This window comes from Lepus europaeus, chromosome 12, assembly GCF_033115175.1.
Source record: "Lepus europaeus isolate LE1 chromosome 12, mLepTim1.pri, whole genome shotgun sequence".
NCBI lineage: Eukaryota > Metazoa > Chordata > Mammalia > Lagomorpha > Leporidae > Lepus > Lepus europaeus.
The window spans coordinates 7,771,615-7,792,653 of record NC_084838.1 but is presented as its reverse complement, the minus strand read 5'-3'; the positions used below and the strand labels follow the sequence as shown (position 1 = coordinate 7,792,653).

The 21,039-nt window shown below is 51.1% G+C and overlaps 1 protein-coding gene across 1 annotated transcript in view; it reads left to right on the top strand.

Annotated features, from left to right (window-relative positions):
- The window catches only part of MVB12B (multivesicular body subunit 12B), a 176,237-nt gene that overhangs the window by 4,972 nt on the left and 150,226 nt on the right, over nucleotides 1-21,039 (top strand). Inside the window, exon 2 of the mRNA XM_062207527.1 lies at nucleotides 9,367-9,489. Within this exon, the coding sequence (XP_062063511.1) occupies nucleotides 9,367-9,489 (123 nt within the window). The remainder of the gene's footprint in view (nucleotides 1-9,366; nucleotides 9,490-21,039) is intronic.

Below are 21,039 nucleotides of genomic sequence, written 5' to 3'. Positions count from 1 at the left end.
GAGAGAGAGAGAGAGAGAGAGGGAGGTCTTCCATCCACTGGTTCACTTCCCAGATGGTCACAATAGCTGGAGCTGCGCCAATCTGAAGCCAGGAGCCAGGAGCTTCTTCTGGGTCTCCCATGTGGGTGCAAGGGCCCAAGGACTTGGGCCATCTTCTACTGCTATCTCAGGCCATAGCAGAGAGCTGGATCAAAAGTGGAACAGCTGGGTCTCAAACCGGCGCCCATATAGGATACCGGCACTTCAGTCCAGGCATTAACCCACTGCGCCACAGCGCCGGCCCCTGTATGTCATCTTTGAAAAAACACTTATTTAAGTCCTCTGCCCATTTTAAAAAATGATTTTTTAAATTTATTTTTCATTATTTGAGAGGCAAGGAGAGAGAAAGACTGAGACAGAGAGAAAAAGAGAGAAGTCTTCCATTCACTGGTTCACTCCCCAAGCGTCCACAACAGTCAGGACTGGGCCACACTAAAGGCAGGAGCCAAGAACTCGGTTTGGCAGGGCTGGTGCTGTGGCGTAGTAGGTTAGGTCTCTGCCTGCAGTGCCAGCATCCCATATGGGCACCAGTTCGTTGTCCTGGCTGCTCCTCTTCCAGTCTAGCTCTCTGCTAATGGCCTAGGAAGACAGTGGAAGATGGTCCAAGTACTTGGGCCCTTGCATCCATGTGGGAGACCCAGAAGAAGTTCCTGACTCCTGACTTCTGGCTTCTGGTTTTGAATCAGTTCAGCTCCGGCCATTGTGGCCATTTAAGGAGTAGACCAGCAGATGGAAGACCTTTCTCTCTGTCTCTCCCTCTGTAACTTGGCCTCTCAAATAAATAAACTAATGTGGGTAGCAGGGACCCAACTACTTGAGCTATCACCTGCTGCCTCCCAGGGTCTGCAATGGCTGGAAGCTGGAATGGAAAGTGAAGCCAGGATTCAAACCCAGGCACTTCAGCATGAGTTGTGGGCAACCCAAGTAGGATTTTTTTTTTTTTTAAAAGATTTTATTTATTTGAGAGAGTTACAGACAGTGAGAGGGAGTGATAAAGGTCTCCCATCTTCATGTTCACTCTCCAAATGGCTGCAATGGCTAGAGGTGGGCTGATCCAAAGCCAGGGGCCAGGAGCTTCCTCTGGGTCTCCCACATGGGTGCAGAGGCCCAAGGACTTGGGCCATCTTCTACTGCTTTCCCAGGCCATAGCAGAGAGCTGGATTGGAAGTGGAACAGCCGGAACTCCAACCTGCGCCCATATGGGATGCGGGTGCCACAGGTGGAGGATTATCCTACTGCGCCGCAGCACTGGGCCCCCAAGGAGGATCTTAACAGTTGTACCAAACACCTGCATGTCGTAGTTTGTCTTTATGTTGTTGAGTTGTGGAAGTTCTCTATAAATTCAGACAGTAACCCTTCTCACAGGTGATTTGCAGATATGTTTCCCATCCTGTAGGCTGCCCTTTCACCCTGTTGATTGTGTCCTTTGATGCAAATTTCTTACCCTGACTTGTCTATTCTAATTTTATAGGGGTGGAAACAACGCCCAGTTTAGTTCATTTGCAAGGGGTCACACAGCTGTAAGTGTCAGATCTGCAGTTGGAGCTCAGGTCCCTCGGACTCCCAAGCTGCCTGCCATGGCCCCGCCCCATCCCAACCCCTCCACATCCTGAGCTAACAGCATCAGAGGCCCCCTGGGGGTCTGAAGGCATGGGTGGGTTGGAGAAGCGTTCAGCTACAGGGGAGGACAGAGACCTGGGACTCTCTTCCTTCAGACCTCTTAGAAATAGCAGGGGTGTGCAAGTGGGTTTTTGAGTTTAGTGTATGGTGTGTATCTGTTTAAATATTTCATGGACTCATTTCCAAGCCCATTTGCCCCTGGCAGCTCCCCCACATGCCCCTGTGATGCAGCTTCTTCTACGTGCAGGAGGTCCCTCCACGCCTCTGTCTTGCAGGGGGACCAGCCCTTCTCCACCCTGCCCTGGCTCACCAGGCAGAAGGGAAAGTCCCCTCACATGTAGTCCCTTCCTCTTAGATTCCGTCCCGCAGCCTGTGAGGTCCAGGTCTTCTTAGCCACAGATCCCTTCCCTCGCTAAGCCTTATCCAGTGCAGCCCTGGCCCAGATCCCTTCAGTCGGGATCTGAGCAGGGTAGGGGATGCACAGCTCCCCGGCCTGAGCACCCGCTGCTCCCGCTAGGCCCGCATCCAGCCTCACTGCCTCTTCAGGTGCTCGGTGCTGGGCCCCGGGGTTGTGGTGTTTTCCCTGCACGGGGCTCTCACTGTCGCCTTTGCTGCCTTATGTGTCTTCTTGTCCAGTAATACTTGGCAATTTTGAAAACTTTATCTGGGAGGTAGAGTTACAGAGAGAGAGAGAGAGACAGAGACAGAGAGAGAGAGACAGAGAGACAGAGAGGAGAGAGGTCAGTCCTCCAGCTCCTGATTTACTCCCCAAATGGCTATAACAGCTGGGGTTGGGCCAGGCCAAAGCCAGGAGCCTGGAACTCCATCTGGATCTCCCACGCGGGAGGCAGGGCCCCAGTACTTGGGCTGTATTCTGCTGCTCTCCGGGCTCATTAGTAGGGAGCTGGAACACAAGTGGAGCTGCTGGGACTGGAAATGGCACCGATATGGGATGCCGGTGTTTTAGGTAGTGGCTTAAGCTGTTGTACCACAGCACTGGCCCTGAAGCTTGGCAGTTTTGGGAGGCCAGGGACTTCCTCCATTCATCCACAGTCCACTTTGTGAGTCCCCGCTGTCGGCATGGTGGACCTAACATGCATTTGAACAATTTACATTTCGCTAAAAAAAGTGTGCACCCTTCTGCAAGGCAAGGCAAGGCTGTGCGTGAGCACACAGGTGCAGGCGTTGTGTACGAAGACCACACGCTTGGGTGATACCGGGGTCTGAGTGACAGCTCCTGTCTGGGGGAGTGGGACACAGGACCCAGATTTTAAGCGGTACGTGGGTGTCATAGGGGAGAAACTTGATGCTCTTGGCTGACCTGTGGTAGGGAGGGAAGAGATACTGGAGACTCACTCTGAGGCTCATCTCTGTGAGAGATCACTTTCAGGTTTCTTTCTTCATTCATTCATTCATTCGTCAGGCTCCTAATGTGTCCCTACTATCTTCTCAAATTTCACATCGTGGACCAGTGGTTTCAGAGTTGGCCAGGAGCTTGTTAGAAATGCAGTTCCACCCTCAAGCCCCCCCCCCACCCCCACGTTGACTCCCTGAGGGTGGGGCTCCAGGGTCTCCATCGCAGGCCCTCCAGGCACTCTTCCCCATGCGGACATGGGTGGCCCTGCTGCAGAGTGCAAGACTTTGCATCGTTGTCCCTGCTGTACGCTCAAGTGCTCAGCACAGCTGCTGTGGTGTCCCAGGCCTTGGTAGAGAGCAGGCTGTGGCGCGGGGCCCAGGGAGAAGACGGTGCCTGTTGTCCGTGGGATGTGCAGGTGAAAAGAGGCAGCAGGACACTGGGTACAGGCCTGAGTCTCAGGAGGAAGGTCCAGGCCGTGGAGGAATTTTGGAAGTCGTCAACACACGGGTAGAATAAGACCATCACGCAAGACCCATGTGAAACCCAGGAGGGGCGTGGTGGCCGGGTTGACCAAAGCCAGGCTTCTCATGGCCTGGCAGCCCTTGTCACTAAGGTGACGTTGGTAGTTTTACTCTGGGGGCTCTGTGCCATCACGGCAAGGGTGTGACTCATGTCTCTGAACTCGAGAGACCATTGCTTTGGGAGCTTCCTGGGATGGTTTGATAGGGCATCTGCCTACCATTGGGGGTCCTTTTTCCTGCTCTCCAGGGGACAGGCAGTGTGGCACCACCAGGCAAGCCCTGGTGGGAGTGGGCAGGGTCGGCCCGCATCTGCAGGGGTCGTGAGCGCACTGGAGGGGGCCCCCGTGCTGAAACGGTGGTCCTTGGTTTGTGCAGAGTTGGGCAGGGCCTCGGCCAGGGCGGTGCCTGAGAACTTGATCCAGGTTTATTTTCGGAGAAGGAATTCCGGGATGAGCATTGTGCAGGGGCTGCGGCAGCCTGAACCTCGGGCCTCCTCAGATACTGATGGGAAAATCTGACGTTGGCTCACCAAAGGGTTACTGTCCATCTAAGCTTGGGTCAGATGGAATCTGTTTATAGTGTGTTTATAAACCAGATTCTTCTATTGGGAGAAGCAGGCCTTTAGTGGGGGAGAAGGGGAAGTGTGGAGAGGAAATGCTGGCAATTGGTAGTTTCCTAACTGGAAAAGTCTTTGTGATCACGGAGAGCTGAGAAAAAAATATTTACTTTCCCAGGATGGTATCCAACAGCATGTGTCAGAGCGGTCTGACTCCTGACTGGTTAACCAAATCAGAATCAAAGGTGAGTCCTGGGCTCCACAGTGGACGCTTGCCAGCCTGTCACAGTCCCCCATGGGCAGTCCAAGAGCTGGCCAAACAAACGCCTGGGTGCTTCGTGGACCCTGGCCTCAGCCCACAGCCCCCTGAGGAGGAGGGGTCTCTGCCGCTGTGCTGTAAGGAAGTGGCTTGTGTGTGTGGTGGTGTGCCTCGGTGAAGCCTAGCCACGGGCTCCCCGCCCAGGGACAGGGCCGTGTTCTCGAGTCTCTTGCTGGCATTTTGTCAGCTGAGAGGTGCCAGTAATCCTGGGGCACCAGAGTGGGCCATGGGCTCCTGCAGACCGTGGCTGCCTGGCAACAGGCAAAGAGCCTCCGCACAGTGGCTGCAGCACCAGCTCCCCGTGGGGGGACAGACTGTTTCGCTGACCACCCTGCTCTTGTGCTGTTTCCCACCGCGAGTGAAATATTTATTCCCTTCGTCCTGCAGCCCGGCGAGCTGGGGCGTGGGCAGACAGTGTATGTCTTTGGTGCCCTTGGTTTTGGATTTCAAGCAAGCCGATCACAAGCTTGTCGTCCTGTGGGGACTTAATTAAGCCACTGGTTTTGTCATTTCAATTACAGGAGCCTCACTTAACCTGCCCCCCTTTAATACTTTGAAATTACTCTCCTCAAAAGCTGTGTGCCAGCGATGCCTCCAGCCCTGGCGGGTGGCGCTGGCCCGGCTTCTGAGCCAGCCTTCCTCACCACGGCAGGGAGGCAGGGAGGCTGGGGCGCCTCCTTTGAAGGCAGCACCCCCTGCCCCCTGCCATCGTTGCCCCTGAAAGCACTTTAAACTCCTTGGCCCAGACCCGGCGCTGGAAGGGCCCCTCAGATTGAGGTCTGAGCTCTGTTAGTCGGGTTTTGATTTCAGTATGGGAGTTGATAAAACGCGATAAACCCCAGGCTCACTAGGGCCGTGGAAATTAAACAGAGATGATATCAAAGTTCCCCTGAGTTCTCAACTGTGATACAGTAGCTTCGGCTCCTCCCGGACCGCGGACCGCAGCTGCAGGCTCGCCTTTGATTCTAAAACAATGTTGAGCGTCTGTCCGCTAAGCCCGTCACTGCAGACTTTTAGGGATTATGCTCTTGGTTGTAGTAATTCTTTGATCAGCTACAAGGGAGCAGTGTGCCGTCTGCGTGGAGGGGCTTTATAGTTAGAGTTCATTTCTCTGTGAACCCAGAAGACAGTGCTGGGCGGTGTGGCAGTGCTGGGAGCCGGCCCCACCCCCATTGCCGGCAGAAGCAGGAAGCAGCCCCTCCCAGCCTGCATGGGAAACACTTAATCCTACCTCTTCCCATCTTGCCCAGACCATACACGTGTGCACAGGCACACACGCGTACACATGTGTGCAGGCCTCTCCGGGCAGACCCAGGCTGCCTCCAGCCTTGGGAGATCTGGCAGAGGCTGTGGCCGGCTCAGCAGAGAGGGTGGAGTGGGGATTGGGGTTGGATAATCTGCAAGGATCAGCTCAAGGTCAGTGTCGCGTGTCCAGCAGATGGGACTCCCAGGCGCCCTCCGCCTGCATTCCTCACCTGGCATTTATTGAGAACGGAGTTGGATTCCGGCTGGCTCAGTCCCTTCTCTTGTCATCCAAACACTGGGTCAGCTCCTGGCTTTCCCAGTCAGCGCCTCCTTGCAGGTGCAGCTGGGGTGGCACAAGTTCTCCATGTGGCGCCCTCCTCCGTGTTGGCCCCACAACTTCCCCGGTAACAGAGCCCCTGTGTGCTGTGGATCCTGCCCACCCCAGGCCGTAGATCAGCCCGTTCCCTCCCGTGCAGCGCACCCATCTCCCTCATTAGGCCTACATTTACCTCCATCCCGCGCAAACGTGGCCCTAGCTCATTTTTATTGTTTTAAATTATTTATGAGGGGAATGTTACATCTTGAAACTGAGGTGTGAGGAAAATTAATCCCCTGTTACTTTTATCTTTCTCTGCTTTTCTCCCCCTGGCTTGACTTGCTGAGCTGTGGCCAGAGATAGAGAAGCCTTGGCATTTTAAACCATAGTTAGTGTTGACACGCTCTCTCTCGGGTGGGATGTGGGGCCTGTGCACAGGGTGAGGGGAAGCAGGCAGGAGGCAAGGACTGGGGTCCCACCGGCTCTGCCGTCGTTCTGCTGCGGCCCGGGTTCCTTTCCTGTAGGAAGAACACCAGCCAGCCGGCTCCCGGGCTGAGTGTGCGCATCCACTGAGCAGGAGCCTGGGAAAGCGTCCTGAGAACTGCAGCGCGCCGTGCAGCACCGTAGAGCTGCGTGAGTGTGTTGTGCGCAGCTCGGGTTTCGACACAGCCATGCATGCCGCATGAGGGCTGCTGAGATGAAGCCGAGGGTGTTGCAAGTGGGCCTGAGCATCTTGTTGTAGTTCAGTGTCACCTCTGGCCAGACAGGTTAATGCTGGTTTTAAAACTCTGCACCCGTGGCCTCCCTCCCTGGCCACATTCACTCCGCAAGCTCATTCGCGGCCTCTTGTTCCCTGAGCAGAGGTCGGGCCTGCGACCCCCGGGCTGTGGAGTCCTCAGGTGCCATCCCTTCTGGCTGGAGGCAGCGCGCAGCCGGGAAGCCGGAGTGCTAGTTAATAAATGGCCTTTTGTTAGGAAGGTCAATTGAAGTGACGGTGGAGACGCTGTTAAAAGTAATTTGCAGTCAGAAAATATGTAATTCAGGGCAAGCTGCTGTGAGTGATGGCCTCTGCCATGGATATCCTGGGCGTTTCTCATTAAAAGCCTCCGTGGCTGTGGTGGTGGTGGTGCAGCCCCCGTGGCCGGGCTGGCCGCAGCCCTGCACCGTGAGAAGCCATTTGTCTCTGTTTCACAAAGGCTGCCTTGGTCCCCAGGGCAAGGCAGCTGGGGGGAAGGAAAGGAGATGGCCTGTGTTGGGATGCTCGGTGCTGCTGCCTGCCGGCCCTCCGGCCTGCGCAGGCTGGACTCTCTCTGACCGCACAGACAGGCCCGGCTGCTTTGTCTGCCTCGGCTGGAGACGCCTGCAGCCATCTTGGAAGCTGTGCTGGGCTGCCTCCTCGGTGCATTCTGGGAGCAGCAGCGTGTGTTTCAGAGCCTGTTTATCCCGTGAGAGTGGCTGTGTGCTTTGGAGCCAGAGAGCCATACTGTCAGTGCCTGGTGGAGAGTGGTGTGACCTGAGGATGTGCATCTATGGGCAAATCAGAGATTTCTCATCTGTGCTTACCTTCTGCCTCCCTCGTCTCCTCTCTCTCTCTCTCTCTGACAGTAGAGGCAATATGATCTTGGAAAAAAAAAAAAAAGCCTTACATGTTCTTTATTAAATTCACAGCGTGATATTTTAGCGCTGGCAGAATATGTACATTCTGCTAATGGGATGTTAATTGCAAAGCATTTTTGGTAACCAACAGCAGGTACCAATATTTCGCAAACTGCAGCAGTGTTATTTCCATGTTGCCAATAATGCAGACTTTTCCACATGTAGAGACTTGTGATAGGTGCTTGCCTTAGGTCAGGCAAATGCAGATATTTAAGTCCAAACCTTTATCGGGGGCACGCAGGCGTATTCACACAATAAGTATTTACTTAGTGCCTACTGTGTGTAGGAAGTACTCTGCCCTGTGCTCCACGCAGATAAACCCTGCCTGATAAACGAAATTTGAAAACAGGAGATGGTGCAGCATGGTCTCCTGCCCCCTGCCCTGGCCTTCTAGAAGCATATTTTCAGCAGAATTAAGTTAAACATCACCTAGTGTAGTCATTAACAGAAGCTGTGAGTGCAGCTGTGCCCGGTGCTTCCTCGCTTCGCTCCCGTGGCATTGACAAGTCTATCCGGAGCCTTCGTGGCTTCCACAGGCTCCATGGGTGACGAGCATGCAGCATTTAGAGTGTTCCTGTTTGGGATGCTGCAGTCTTTTTAATGGCCTCGGCCTTTTCTGACTGTATGCTGGGAAGTAAGAATGTCCTTCCGCCTGCCTCCCCAGGCAGGGTGCTGCGTTTGCTTTGGAAGCGGTAAGTGTCCTGGAAGGATCTGGCAGACCGATGGCCAGCCAGCAGAGTTTAATTGCTGCAGAAGGAGGTGGAATGTAGCTTGCTCTTTTTCACCACTTGTCCTTTTAAAAGGACTTCAACTCGTTTACATAAGGTGTTGCCTTTTTATTTGCTTTCTGCTGCGCGGCCACTCGAGCTGCCTGGACCCAGTGCTCTCTGTGTCCCACCTGTCTCCTCAGCTCACATCAAGAGGCCGTCAGCACAGAGTAGGAGTTCTTGCTTCCCTCCCCTTCTCCCAGCGTGCCCGGTGAGGATTACGGTCAGTTAATGTTTGCATTGAGTCAGTGTCTGTGGGCCCAGGGGGTTAAATACCACAGAGGGATCTGCCAGGCCCCTAGGGAACGGTGCCCACCTGGCTTCAGACCGCGACGCCCCGGCCTCCGGTGCTCTTTGTCGTGTGCCCGTTGTGTACCAGGGCCTCTTCGCTGGCCCTTCCTTTACCTCGATTCTTGGGTCTTGCAGCAGCTCTGAGACTGTCAGAACCATAACCTCGTTTTATGCTCAAGAAAATGGATGCTCCAGGAGGTTCATTTGCTTTTTCAAAGCCAGCAGCCATGGAGCCATGGAGCCATGGGGCCGTGGGGCCATGAGGCCATGGGGCCATGGAGCCTGGACTCCAGTCCTGTGGCCAGAACAGGAGGCACTGAAAAGGAGAGAGAGGAAAGGTGTTGACCATGTCCAGTTTAGCCACAGAGGAGTTACTGGTACCCGTTGAGAAATCAGGTGGTGGGACGGTGGAGTGGAGGGTATTTGCCTCTGGGTCTGAGAGCAAGGAGCTGTGCTAGCTCAGTGGTCAGAGCTAACTGGGGACAAGCAGGGGCCAGAGACGATTTGAATCTGCGGCCTGAGGATGGAGTGAGGCATGGTCAGGGCTCCCTCAGCCAGGCTGGTGCGTGGAGCTGACGCAGGATGTTTGCCCCCAACCCTGGTTCCATCGTCGAGACCGCGTTGTTCATGTTGTGAGCTCCGTTTGAATTTTGTGTTTCCTTTCTTCTTTCCTGACCAGGACCAGTCCACCATGCCTGAAGTGAAAGACCTCTCGGAAGCCTTGCCGGACACCTCGATGGACCCCCTCACGGGGGTCGGGGTGGTGGCTTCGCGGAACCGCGCCCCAACAGGCTACGACGTGGTAAGTCAGGCCGCGTGCCAGCCTTTCGCTCCCTGATCCCGCAAGTGCTTATCTCCTGCAGTCGAGGCCCTCTGACCTGTGTGTGGACGTTCCCTCCCTCGGGGGAGTGATCAGGGAGGGAAGGTGTCCCCCGTGGGAGGAATCGTCCTGGTTTGGAAGTCACAAAGACCTGAGTCCGTCCGGGATGCTTCCTGTTCTTGACCTTGGCTGAGTAACTTGACCTCTGTGCTGATCATTCTCACCTTCAGTAAGATTTAGAGATTGGAGTCATTCATTTCCTAAGTCATTTGTAGTTGTAACATTTTCTGAAGAGGGACCAAGAGTCTGTGAAAGACTGGAGGTTGTCATCTTTGCCACGTATGCGTAAACGCACCGTCATAATTTGTATAGCTCTTTGCAGTTTGCCCAGCCGTGAACCCATTCAGCTCTCACTGGTCCCTGGAAGGCGGAGGAGCGGGCCGCTGTATCTCCACTGTGCTAGGTCAGGGCCCCCAGACTCCAACAGGTGAAAGGACAGAGTCCCAGGCCTTGGGCATGGTGAGTGACCAGGGCCAGACCCGCCCCCAGCTCCAGGCTCTGGCTGACCTCACAGCACCACTTGGCACAGGACTTGCCTTGATTTCCAGCACAGGTCCGTGCCGGCGTTCTGTGGTCCCGCTGGCTGGGACTGGTCGTTCTGTCGTGTCAGTAGAGGAATTCTGCTCTGGGTGGGGCTTGCCAGTGCAGAGTTCTGTTTGGAGGGCGTCATTCTCAGTCAGTATCACCATATGCCCTGGGAGTCTAAGGCGATCTTATTTTTACTTTCCTCATTTTGAGTTTTTGACATTTTATTTATTTTTTCCTTGGACGTGTATGTACATCAAGAATACATCAGAATAGAAGACTGCGTGTGTCATTCGGCAGCAGTGAACACCTGTCAGTGAATAGATCGCCCTGATGTCCCAGGCAGGATGCCTGGTCCCACAGAAGCCCGTGAGAGGGGTTTTCAAGCTCAGTGCTCTAGATGCTGGAAGCCAGACAGTCGGATAAATCTCTGCCGTGGGGCTGTACTGTAGCCTCACTGGCCTCTGCCTAGTTGATGCCAGTAGCACCTGCCCCTCCTACCCCAGTGGTGACAACCAAAAATGTCCCTAAACGTTGCCAGATGTCCCCAGCATGAGGGGGTAGCAAGCAGAATGGGCCCCCATTGGGAACCGCTGCCGTCGGGGCTGGGGCATGGGGGCGGGGAGAGGCACGTTAAAGTGCTGCCTGAAAGCTTACAGACGGCGCGCGCGCGAGAGAGTGGGGTCCCTCTGACAAAGCTCTGAGCCTTACCTGCTGCTGACTTCCAGCACCCTTGGAATGTATAACTTTCCATAAAATAGAATCATTACATATGGCTTTGTGCCATAAAACTCGGGGAAGCTAATAAAAGTGTTCCTCATTTGAGAAGCCGAAGTGTCTTTTGATGAATGAGGTCTGAAGCAGCAAGGCCGTGAATCAAGGCCGGGCCTGGGAGCTCGCAGCCGCTCTGGGGGAGGATGGCCCCCATCGCTCCCCTGGGAGGGCTCCTGGGGGGCACAGGCCCGGGCGTGGGTCTCCCCGTCTTCCTGCTGCTCCCTCTTGGTGATCTGTCGCCTTCATATGCCGTGCCTCTGGGGTCATCTTCAAGGCCTGGCTTGTGGCGGCAGCCGGCCTTTGTGGTCTGGCTTTCTGGAAGTCTTGGTGAGTCTGACAGCAGCAGAATCTATCCTATCATTTCTCCTAACAGGAAGCTCAGGGCAGAGGAGCACGGTGTCAGATGAGAACAGTTAATAAGCACAGTGCATGATTATGACGTACCGTGCATTTGAGCGGGCGGTGAGCAGGGCAAGGGGCTCGAGCTGGTAATTACCCAGCCTCCGCGCGGCCGGGAGTGCAGCCTGGCCCCGCGCCCTCGGGAAGCCCTTCCGGGGACAGAGGTGGGAGTCATCTCTTTGTACTGGCCTCTGGTGTCTTCCCAGGGTCTGACCCCAAGTTCAAGGGGACGGCAGGCCGGGCAGGTGCAGAGAGGTCCCTCCACTCCGTCTCTCTGGGGTTTCGCATCTACGGCAGCTCCAGGCCCAAGTGCAAGGCCAGGCTGCAGAAAGGCCCGGATGGTGCACAGTGGGTGTGGACGCCCTGCTGCGGGCGTGGTGAGCCCACCGGCTGCCTCCTGTCTGGTGTGGGGTGGATCCATCCTGTGCCCAGAGTGTGCCCAGACTGTGACCGCCACGTGGCTCTGCAGGGGAGGTCCCAGATGGACTGCTGACCCTGCGTAGCACAAGTGCCTTCACACGAGGTGAAGTGCTGTTGGTGCTTAATGTAAAAGATGCCGGCGTTTATTGAGAGAGATTTCAGCCAATGACTTCCCTTCTCTCCAGGTCAGAGGATGCTTGATCTTGTGGGCTGGGCATTGTTCGGTAAACGTCTCTGATTCTGCAGGCTGCTCGGAAGCAGCCCCGCCCCCCCCCCCAGTTCTGCAGCCACACCCTCAGATCTTGGGGTGACTGTGTGGATATTCCCTCTGTCAGTGGTCGGGGTGGGTCCCGCGTGTCCTTGTGTTACTGCAGGACCCGGCAGAATGGCCCCGTGCTGGAGGGGCCTGGTGTTTGCCACGGTAGTCATGCTGTTTTCTGTAGGAGGACGGTCAGTCTTCAGATTGTAGCGGCCGACACTTCGCACGATAGCCTCCATGCACAGCGTCACTCCGCCACGTTGGGTGTGGGTCTGTGTATTTCGGTGACGTGATCACCTGCATCCGTGTGCCTTCTGAAAGGGTGTTGTTTGCGACTCATGCTACAGCCTCACGCCGTGTTGATGAGATGACTTTGTGCCATCATTCCTTGCAACTCATTTTCGTCATATTTCCAAAGTGTCTGTGCCCTCCCACACTCCCTTTTTGTTAAAAATTCACCCATCCTTCAAAACTTAGTTCACAAACCTCCTTAATTAGACTTTTCCTGAGCACTGCTCATTCATTCGTTTATTTGCTCATTACTTTCACCTCCTGTTCGAGCCCTGGAAACCTGGCGTTCTGGGAAGGCTGAGTTCCATGAGGGGGTGGGGAGGGAGCACGGGCAGGTGGCTAGGGCCCAGGAGTGACAGGGCGCTGTTCCTGCCCTGCGGAACTTCCCACCAGTCTGGCTTCCTGGGGTGCCAGGGCAGAGCAGAGATCAGCCCACGTTTTGCTCTTGGTCTGAACAGTACAGTACTTTGTCTCTCCTGGGCCCGGGGACGGTAAGAACCAACCCCCAGGTCCTTCCCCTCTCCCGACAGCTCGGCCTCTGGGAAGCAAACGCAGCAACAGTGGGCAGCAGCTTCTTCCCGTTGGCTTGGATTCCCTCTGTTTTGCCATCAAGGGGCTACTTTTTACTTACTTTATCTATTTAAATGGCAGACAGAAGTCTTATCTACTGGTTCACTCCCCTAATGCCCAGAACAGCCCAGTTGAAAGGGCCAGGTTGAAGTCAGGAGTCCAGAACTCCATCTGGGTCTTCCACGTGGGTGACAGGGACCCACGTCCTTGAGCCATCACACTCTGCCTCCCAGGGTGCTCGTGAGTAGGAAGCTGTAGCTGGAGCCCAGACTCTGACAGAGCCTGCCGGTGTCCCAAGCAGCATCTTAAGAGCCCCACCAGACGCCTGCCCTGCAAGGAGCTGGTTCTGACTGCAGAAATAACCCGACTGAGGCCGGCCTCAAGACAGATTTATTTTCAGAACCAGAGCTTGTTTTGATAACAGGCACCAGGTGTTCCTCCTTTTTGTTTTGTTAGAAAATACATTAAGCCGAGGTTTACTGAAACTACGAAAGTGGTTTTATGACCAGCCCTTGGGCCTTCGTTCCCCTTGGCCTGAATTAGCAAACTCTGGTTCTCTCTCATGTTTCCCCTTGTCCTGCAGAGCCCTGGCCCGAGGGGAGTTGCGTGGGGCAGCTCCTGAGAAGATGCCCCTGGCACACGAGGTGTGTGGGAAGCAGGCACCTGCTGGCTGTTGGGATGGGCCTTTTAGGAACTGTGGTTTAATTGCTTGACTGCAAACCATGAATTTTTTATTTTGACCCGAAGACTTTGGTTCCCACTAAGGGCTTATCCTAAAGTGGATTCGTGTAGAGTGGCGAGGACTGCTTGGGAACAGTGCAGTGTCCCGGCACTTCCTTCTTTTCATAAAACTTCCTGTTCACAAATTCGAAAGACTTCTGACAGTGAAACCTCAGTTAACTGGGTTGATGGGAAAGATGAGACACTTGCTTTAATTCCTCTTTCATTTTAAAAATTAAGCTTTTAAATTTTGAGATCATTATAGATTCACATACAATAGAAAGTAATGCAGAGAGATCCTCTGTGTTACCCATTCCCCTCTCCCCAAAATGAGAACATCTTGCAAACTGTAGTACAGTGTCATAACTAGGATGTTGTAATTGACACAGTCAAAATACAGAACACTTCTATTTTAAAATGTACCCAGGGTTTTGGTGTGTTTTGTTTTGTTTTGTTTTTTTGTATGGTGTGGCCAAGATACCAGGAGAGGCTTGCCATCGAAAAGATCATTGTTACAATTCCAAAGAGGAGTCCATTGCCCCGCCGTGGGGGCCGCCTGGGGAAACTCAGAGGTCACTCAGGGCCAGAGGGAGCTGGGGGAAGCAGGGTTGGAGTAACTTCATCAGGCTGTGTGGCTGATCCCTAGGAGCCTGGCCCTGGGGTGCTTCGGGGCAGGGGAACAGTGCAGTGGCTGCAGGAGCCTGGTTAACAGGTGTTGAGGTATGGACTCTGGATTGGTTACTTTGCTTATCAGAGGTGTTGCTCACAGTCAAGACTTACTGTGTCCCTCAGTTGGCTAATCCTGGAGCAGCCCTTCCCGAGATGTAAGGCCCCCACATATCAGAGCAGCAAACAGCATGGGAAGAGGAGCCATAGTACAATTTCCATCATACTTCACGTTCCCTTTTATAGCCACTCTCACTTCCCTCTAGCACCTCCGCTGATGGCTAATCTTCCCTCCACTTCTGTGATTTTGTCATTTCAGAGTGGAGTTATACAGGACGTAGCCTTTGACATTGTCTTTATTGTTTCATAGAGGCTCAGCCGTGGGGCCAGCGTTGCCACGCACTAGGTTAAGCTGCTGCCTGGGAGCAGAGCCAGCATCCCAAATGAGCGATAGTTTGAGTCCCCACTGCTCCACTTCCGCCCCAGCTCCCTGCTGATGCAGCTGGGAATACAGCAGAAGATGGCCCAAGTGCCTGGCCCCCACCCTGTGGGAAACCTGGTTGGAGTTGCAGGCTCCTGACTCCTGCCTGGCCCCCACCCTGTGGGAAACCTGGTCGGAGTTGCAGGCTCCTGACTCCTGCCTGGCCCAGCACCATCATGGCCATTTGGGAAGTGAGCCAGTGGGTGGAAGATTTGTGTTCTCTCCCTCACCTCTCTCTCTGTAACTCTGCCTTCAAATAAATAACATAAATCGTTTTAGAAGAAAGCTCAGAGAATCATTCAGAGAAACCATCGTGTGTATCAATATTTGTTTTTATTGATAAGTAGTCCATGATATGGATGTATCACAATTTATTTAACCCTTTACCTATTAAAAGACATCTTGATTATTTCCAGTTTGAAGCTACTATGAATAAAAATACTATAAATACTCATGTACAGGTTTTTGTTTGGACATGAGTTTGTATTGCTCTTTTTTTTTTTTTTTAATTTTTTGACAGGCAGAGTGGATAGTGAGAGAGAGAGACAGAGAGAAAGGTCTTCCTTTTTGCCGTTGGTTCACCCTCCAATGGCTGCCGCGGCTGGCGCGCTGCGGCCGGCACACCGCACTGATCCGAAGGCAGGAGCCAGGTGCTTCTCCTGGTCTCCCATGCAGGTGCAGGGCCCAAGCACTTGGGCCATCCTCCACTGCACTCCCTGGCCACAGCAGAGAGCTGGCCTGGAAGAGGGGCAACCGGGACAGAATCCAGCGCCCCGACCGGGACTAGAACCTGGTGTGCCGGCACCGCAAGGCGGAGGATTAGCCTAGTGAGCCACAGCACCGGCTGTATTGCTCTTGTTAAGTGTCCAGGAGTGTATTTGCTGGGTCGTGTGTATTTCATGTTTAGTTTTTTTAAGAAAATGCTAAAATTGCTTTCTGACGGGGCTGCAGTGTGTGAGTGACCCAATTTCTCCACGTCTTCTCCAGCATTTGTTATGGTCAGTATTTATTGTGTCAGCTGTTCTGACAGGTGTGTTGTGGTAACTGCTGTGGTTTTAATTCATGTGGCTAATGATTTTTAATGTCTTTTCATGTGCTGTCTTCCATGAATGTCTCTCTATGTCTGTTAGTCATTTTCTAATTGGATTGGTTGGTGTGTAACTGTTGAACTTTAAGGGTTCTTATGTATTCTACCTGCAAGTCCTTCGTAGGAAATGTGATTTTCTTGTCTATATTCATGTTTTACTAAACAGGATCTTTCACAGGGCAAAAGTTGTAAATTTTTTTTTAGAAAGATTGTATTTATTTCTGTGAGAGGTAGAGTTAGAGTGGGAGAGACAGAGAGAAAGGTCTTCCACCTGCTGGTTTACTCTCCAAATGGCTGTAAAAGCCAGAGCTGAAGCCAGGAGCTTCTTCTAGGTCTCCCACGTAGGTACGAGGGTCCTTGGGCCATCTTCTACTGATTTCCCAGGCCATAGCAGAGAGCTGGCTCAGAAGAAGAGCAGCTGGGACTCGAACTGGTGCCCATATGGGATGTTGGCGCCGCAGGTGGAGGCTTAGCCTGCTATGCCATAGCACTGGCCCCAAGTTTTAAATTTTGATGCAGTCCAATTTACCATTTTTTTCATTTATGAATCATGTTTTTCTGTCATCTGAGAATTCCTTGCCTAGCTCCAGATTGTGAAGATGTTTTTTTCCCTGAAAGTTTTTAAAGCCTGTGATCCATTTTTTAGAAGTGGAAGTGGAAGGTGTAAACTTAGACCACAGCTCCATCTTTTGCCCCCTTGGAAGACAGCTGGGCTGGCAGCTTTTGGAAAATGTGGGCTCTGTCAAAGGTCGGTTGTGTATTTTGTGTGATTTTCCATTCTGTTTCATACTATGTGATTATCCCTCTGCAGTACAACAATTCTTGAAATTAGGTAGAATGTTTTCTTTTACATTGTTTTTCTTTTAAAAACTTGTTCTAGTTATTCAAGTTGTTTATCTGTTCAAATGCATTTCATAATAATCTTATCAATATCTACAAGAACTGCTGTTGGGAGTTTGATGGGAATGAATGTTATGCCTGTTTATCAGTTTGAGGAGAACTGGTGTCTTTATTATACTGAATCTTCCAATCCATGAACATGGTATGGCTCTCTGGTTCTTTGATTTCTTCCACCAACATACAGTTTTCAGCAGACGACTACTACTACTACTACTACTACTACTACTACTTCTTCTTCTTCTTCTTCCTCTTCTTTTTTTTTTTTTTTTTTTTTGACAGGCAGAGTTAGAGAGCGCCAGAAAGAAAGGTCTTCCTTCCATTGGTTTACCCCCTAAATGGCCACTACAGCCGGAGTGCTGTGGCCGGCGCACTGCACAGATCCAAAGCCAGGAGCCAGGTGCTTCCTCCTGGTTTCCCATGTGGGTACAGGGCTCAAGGACCTGGGCCATCCTCCACTGCCTTCCCGGGCCACAGCAGAGAGCTGGACTGGAAGAGGAGCAACCAGGACAGAATCCGGCGCCCTAACTGGGACTGGAACCTGGGGTGCCAGCGCCGCAGGCAGAGGATTAGCCAAGTGAGCTGTGGCACTGGCCTCAGCAGACAACTTCTACAGTTGTTAGAAGTGGTTAGTGGCTTTAAACCCAAGTACTTTAATTTGAGCAATTATAAATGGAATTATACTTTTAATTTTGATTCTCTCTGTTTATTGCCATTTTAAAGCAATATAACTGATTTTTATAGGTTTGTCATATCTAATGTCTTGTAGAACTCACTTATTTGTTCTAGGGCTTTTAAAAATAGATTGACGTGGCTCAACAGGCTAATCCTCCGCCTTGCGGCGCCAGCACACCCGGTTCTAGTCCTGGTTGGGGCGCCGGATTCTGTCCCGGTTGCCCCTCTTCCAGGCTAGCTCTCTGCTATGGCCAGGGAGTGCAGTGGAGGATGGCCCAAGTGCTTGGGCCCTGGCACCCCATGGAAGACCAGGAGAAGCACCTGGCTCTTGCCTTCGGATCAGCGTGGTGCGCCGGCTGCAGTGCGCCGGCCGCACCGGCCATTGGAGGGTAAACCAACGGCAAAGGAAGACCTTTCTCTCTGTCTCTCTCTCTCACTGTCCACTCTGCCTGTCAAAAAGAAAAAAAAAAAAAGATTGATTAAAATTTCTGCCTTGACAGTCATGTCGTCTTTTCTTCCTTTCCCAATGTCTTCCTTTGTTCCCCTTACTTGCCTCATTGGAAAGGATAGAACTTCCAACACTGTCTTGCCTGAAACAGGTGAGAGGAGGCATCCCTGTCTTATTATTGAATATGATGTTAGGTACAGGTTTTGTTATAGATGCTGGTTATCAAATAGAGGTGGTTCTTTTCTGTTTCTATTTTTCTGAGAATTTTTTTTCATGAATGGATGTTGAATTTTTTCAGATGCTTTTTCTACATCAATTTATTTGATCATGTGATTTTTTCCCTTTATCTTATTAACATGGCAGATTACTTTGATTGATTTTTGAATATTGAACCAGCCTTGCATCCCTGGAATAAATCCCATTTGATCATGATGTATAATTCTTTTTATCGTTGAATTTTCTTTGCTAGTATTTTTGTTAAGAATTTTGTGTCTTGGGGCCAATGCTGTGGTGTAGCGGGTAAAGCCACTGCCTGCCATGCTGGCATCCCATATGGGTGCTGGTTCAAGTCCTGGCTGCTCCACTTTTGATCTGCTATGGCCTGGGAAAGTAGTGGAAGATGGCCCAAGTCCTTGGGCCGCTGCACCCGCGTGGGAGACCCAGAAGAAGCTCCTGGCTCCTGGCTTTGGATTGGCAAAGTTCCAGCCATTGTGGCCATCTGGGGAGTGAACCAGCAGATGGAGGACCTCTCTCTCTCTCTCTTTGCCTCTGCCTCTGCCCCTCTGTAACTCTGCCTTTCAAATAAAAATAACAAAACAAATAAAACAATTTTATGTCTGTATTCATGAGAGATACTGGTTTGCTAGTAGTAGATTCATAAAATAAATTGGAAAGTACTTCCCTTTCTTCTACTTTCTAGAAGACACTGTGTAAAATTTATATTTTTTTAAAGATTTATTTATTTATTTGAGAGGTTGAGTTACAGACAGAGAGAGGGACAGAGAGAGGTCTTCTACTTGCAGTTCACCCCTCCCGCCGATTGCTGCCACAGTTGGAGCTGGGCCAATCCAAAGTTAGGAGCCAGGAGCTAGGAGCTTCTTGTGGGTCTCCCACGTGGATACAGGGGCCCAAGTATTTGAACTGTCTTCCACTGCTTTCCCAGCCCATTACCAGGAACTGGATCAGAAGTGGGACTGCCAGGACTTGAACCAGCACCCATATGGAATGCCATTGCCACAGGTGGAGGCTGAACCTGCTATACCACAGTGCCAGCCCTGTTGATTATTCTATAGATGTTAGAATTCTGCAGTGAAAGTATCTGGTACGGGAGATTTATTTGCTGGAAGTTTTAAAATTATGAATCCAATTTCCTTAATAGTTATAGGGCTGTTCAGATAATCAGTTTTACACTAGATGAGTTTTGGTGACCTGTATTTATTGAGGAATTGGTCCATTTCATCTAAATTTGTGTATGTGGAATTGTTCATAGCATTCCCTTGCTCATTTGATATCTACAGAATCTGTAATTTTTGATATTCTGTTTCTGATTTGATAATTTGGTTTCTCTATTTCTTTGCCAGTCTTCCTAGATCTTTTCAAAGACCAATTTTTGTTTCATCGATTTTCCTCTATTTTTCTGTTTTTAATTTCTGCCCTTACTATAATTTCCTTCTTTCTGCTTGCTTTTGGCTTCTTTACTTACTTATTTTTCCTGGATTCCTGATATGAGAGCTTAGGTTATTGATTAATGAAGTCCTCATTTTTAATATATGCATTTTGTAGTATAAGTGTCCTTTCAGCCCTGCTTTAGCTTTATCTCACGATTTTTATTTGTTTTATTTTCATTTTCATTCCATTCAGTGTATTTTAAAATGTCTTTTTAGACTTATTTGCCTCATGTATTATTTGAAAGTGTTATTTAGTTTGCAAGCATTCAAAGATTTTTCTTTGATTTGTTAGTGGTTCCTAGTTTGAGTCTATTGTGGTTGAAGGCACTCTGAATGCTTTCCGTTCTCTGAGACTGGTAGAGACCTTTTTTAATCGTCTGTTAATGGTCTATCTTGGTCTGTGCGCTCTGGGCCCTTGAAAAACCGAGTATTCTGATGTTGATAAATGGAGTGTCCCCTAAGTGTTCTGTAGGTTGCGTGCTCGGGAGTTGTCTTCCATGTTTTTGCTGATTTCTGTCCAGTTCTGTCAGTTTGGGGAGATGGCTGTTGAAGTCTGTAATGGGAATCTTTGTTTTTCCAGTCCTGTCAGCTGTTGCTTTATGCACATGCTGTCACACTGTTGGACGGTGCACACTTCTAGGGTCACTGTGTCTTCCTGATGGATAGACCATTTATCATTATATAATGTCCTTTTCTACCTGGTAATTTTCTTATCTCTGAAGTCTATTTTTATCTGATATCAATATAGCTATTTCTACTTCTTTTAGCTAATGATTTCATTATATGTATTTTTCCATGTTTTTACTTTCATCCTGACTATTCGATTGTTTGAACTATATTTCCTGAAGACAGATAAAATTGTGTTCACTCCCCAAATGGCCACAACAGCCGGAGCTGGGCCAATCCAAAGCCAGGAACCAGGAGCTTCCTCTGGGTCTCCCTCGTGGGTGCAGGGGCCCAAGGGCTTGGGCCATCTTCTACTGCTTTCCTGGTTTGACGCTGGCTCCTCTGCTTCCTCTCCAGCTTCCTCCTCACATGCACCTTGGAAGGCAGCAGATGGTGGTACAAGTACAGGTGGGTTCCTGCCACCAAGTGGGAGACCTGATGGACTCCCAGGCTCCTGATTTTGGCTTAAACCATCCCTGGCTGTTGCAGACATTCTGGGAGTGAACCAGCATGCAAAAATGTCTTTTTCCCTCTCTGTCTTTCTGCATTTCAAATAAAATGAAAATAAATAAAATTTTTAAAAAAGAAAAATGATGTACTCTTTTGGCTACTCTGATCCTGATTGAGAAATCTGCCCTTTGAATGCTTCTTTCCCTACTAGTAAAATGTTATTTCTCGCTTTTTTTTTTTTGATTGATTGATTGATTGATTGATTGATTTGAAAGGCGGAGTTACAGAGAAGCAGAGGGAGAGAGAGAGATTTGTTCCTCTATCCACTGGTTCACTCCCCAGATGGCTGCAAGAGCTGGAGCTGCACTGATCCGAAGCCAGGAGCCAGGAGATTCTTCCGGGTCTCCCACATGGGTGCAGGGGCCCAAGGACTTGGGCCATCTTCTACTGCTATCCCAGGCCATAGCAGAGAGCTGG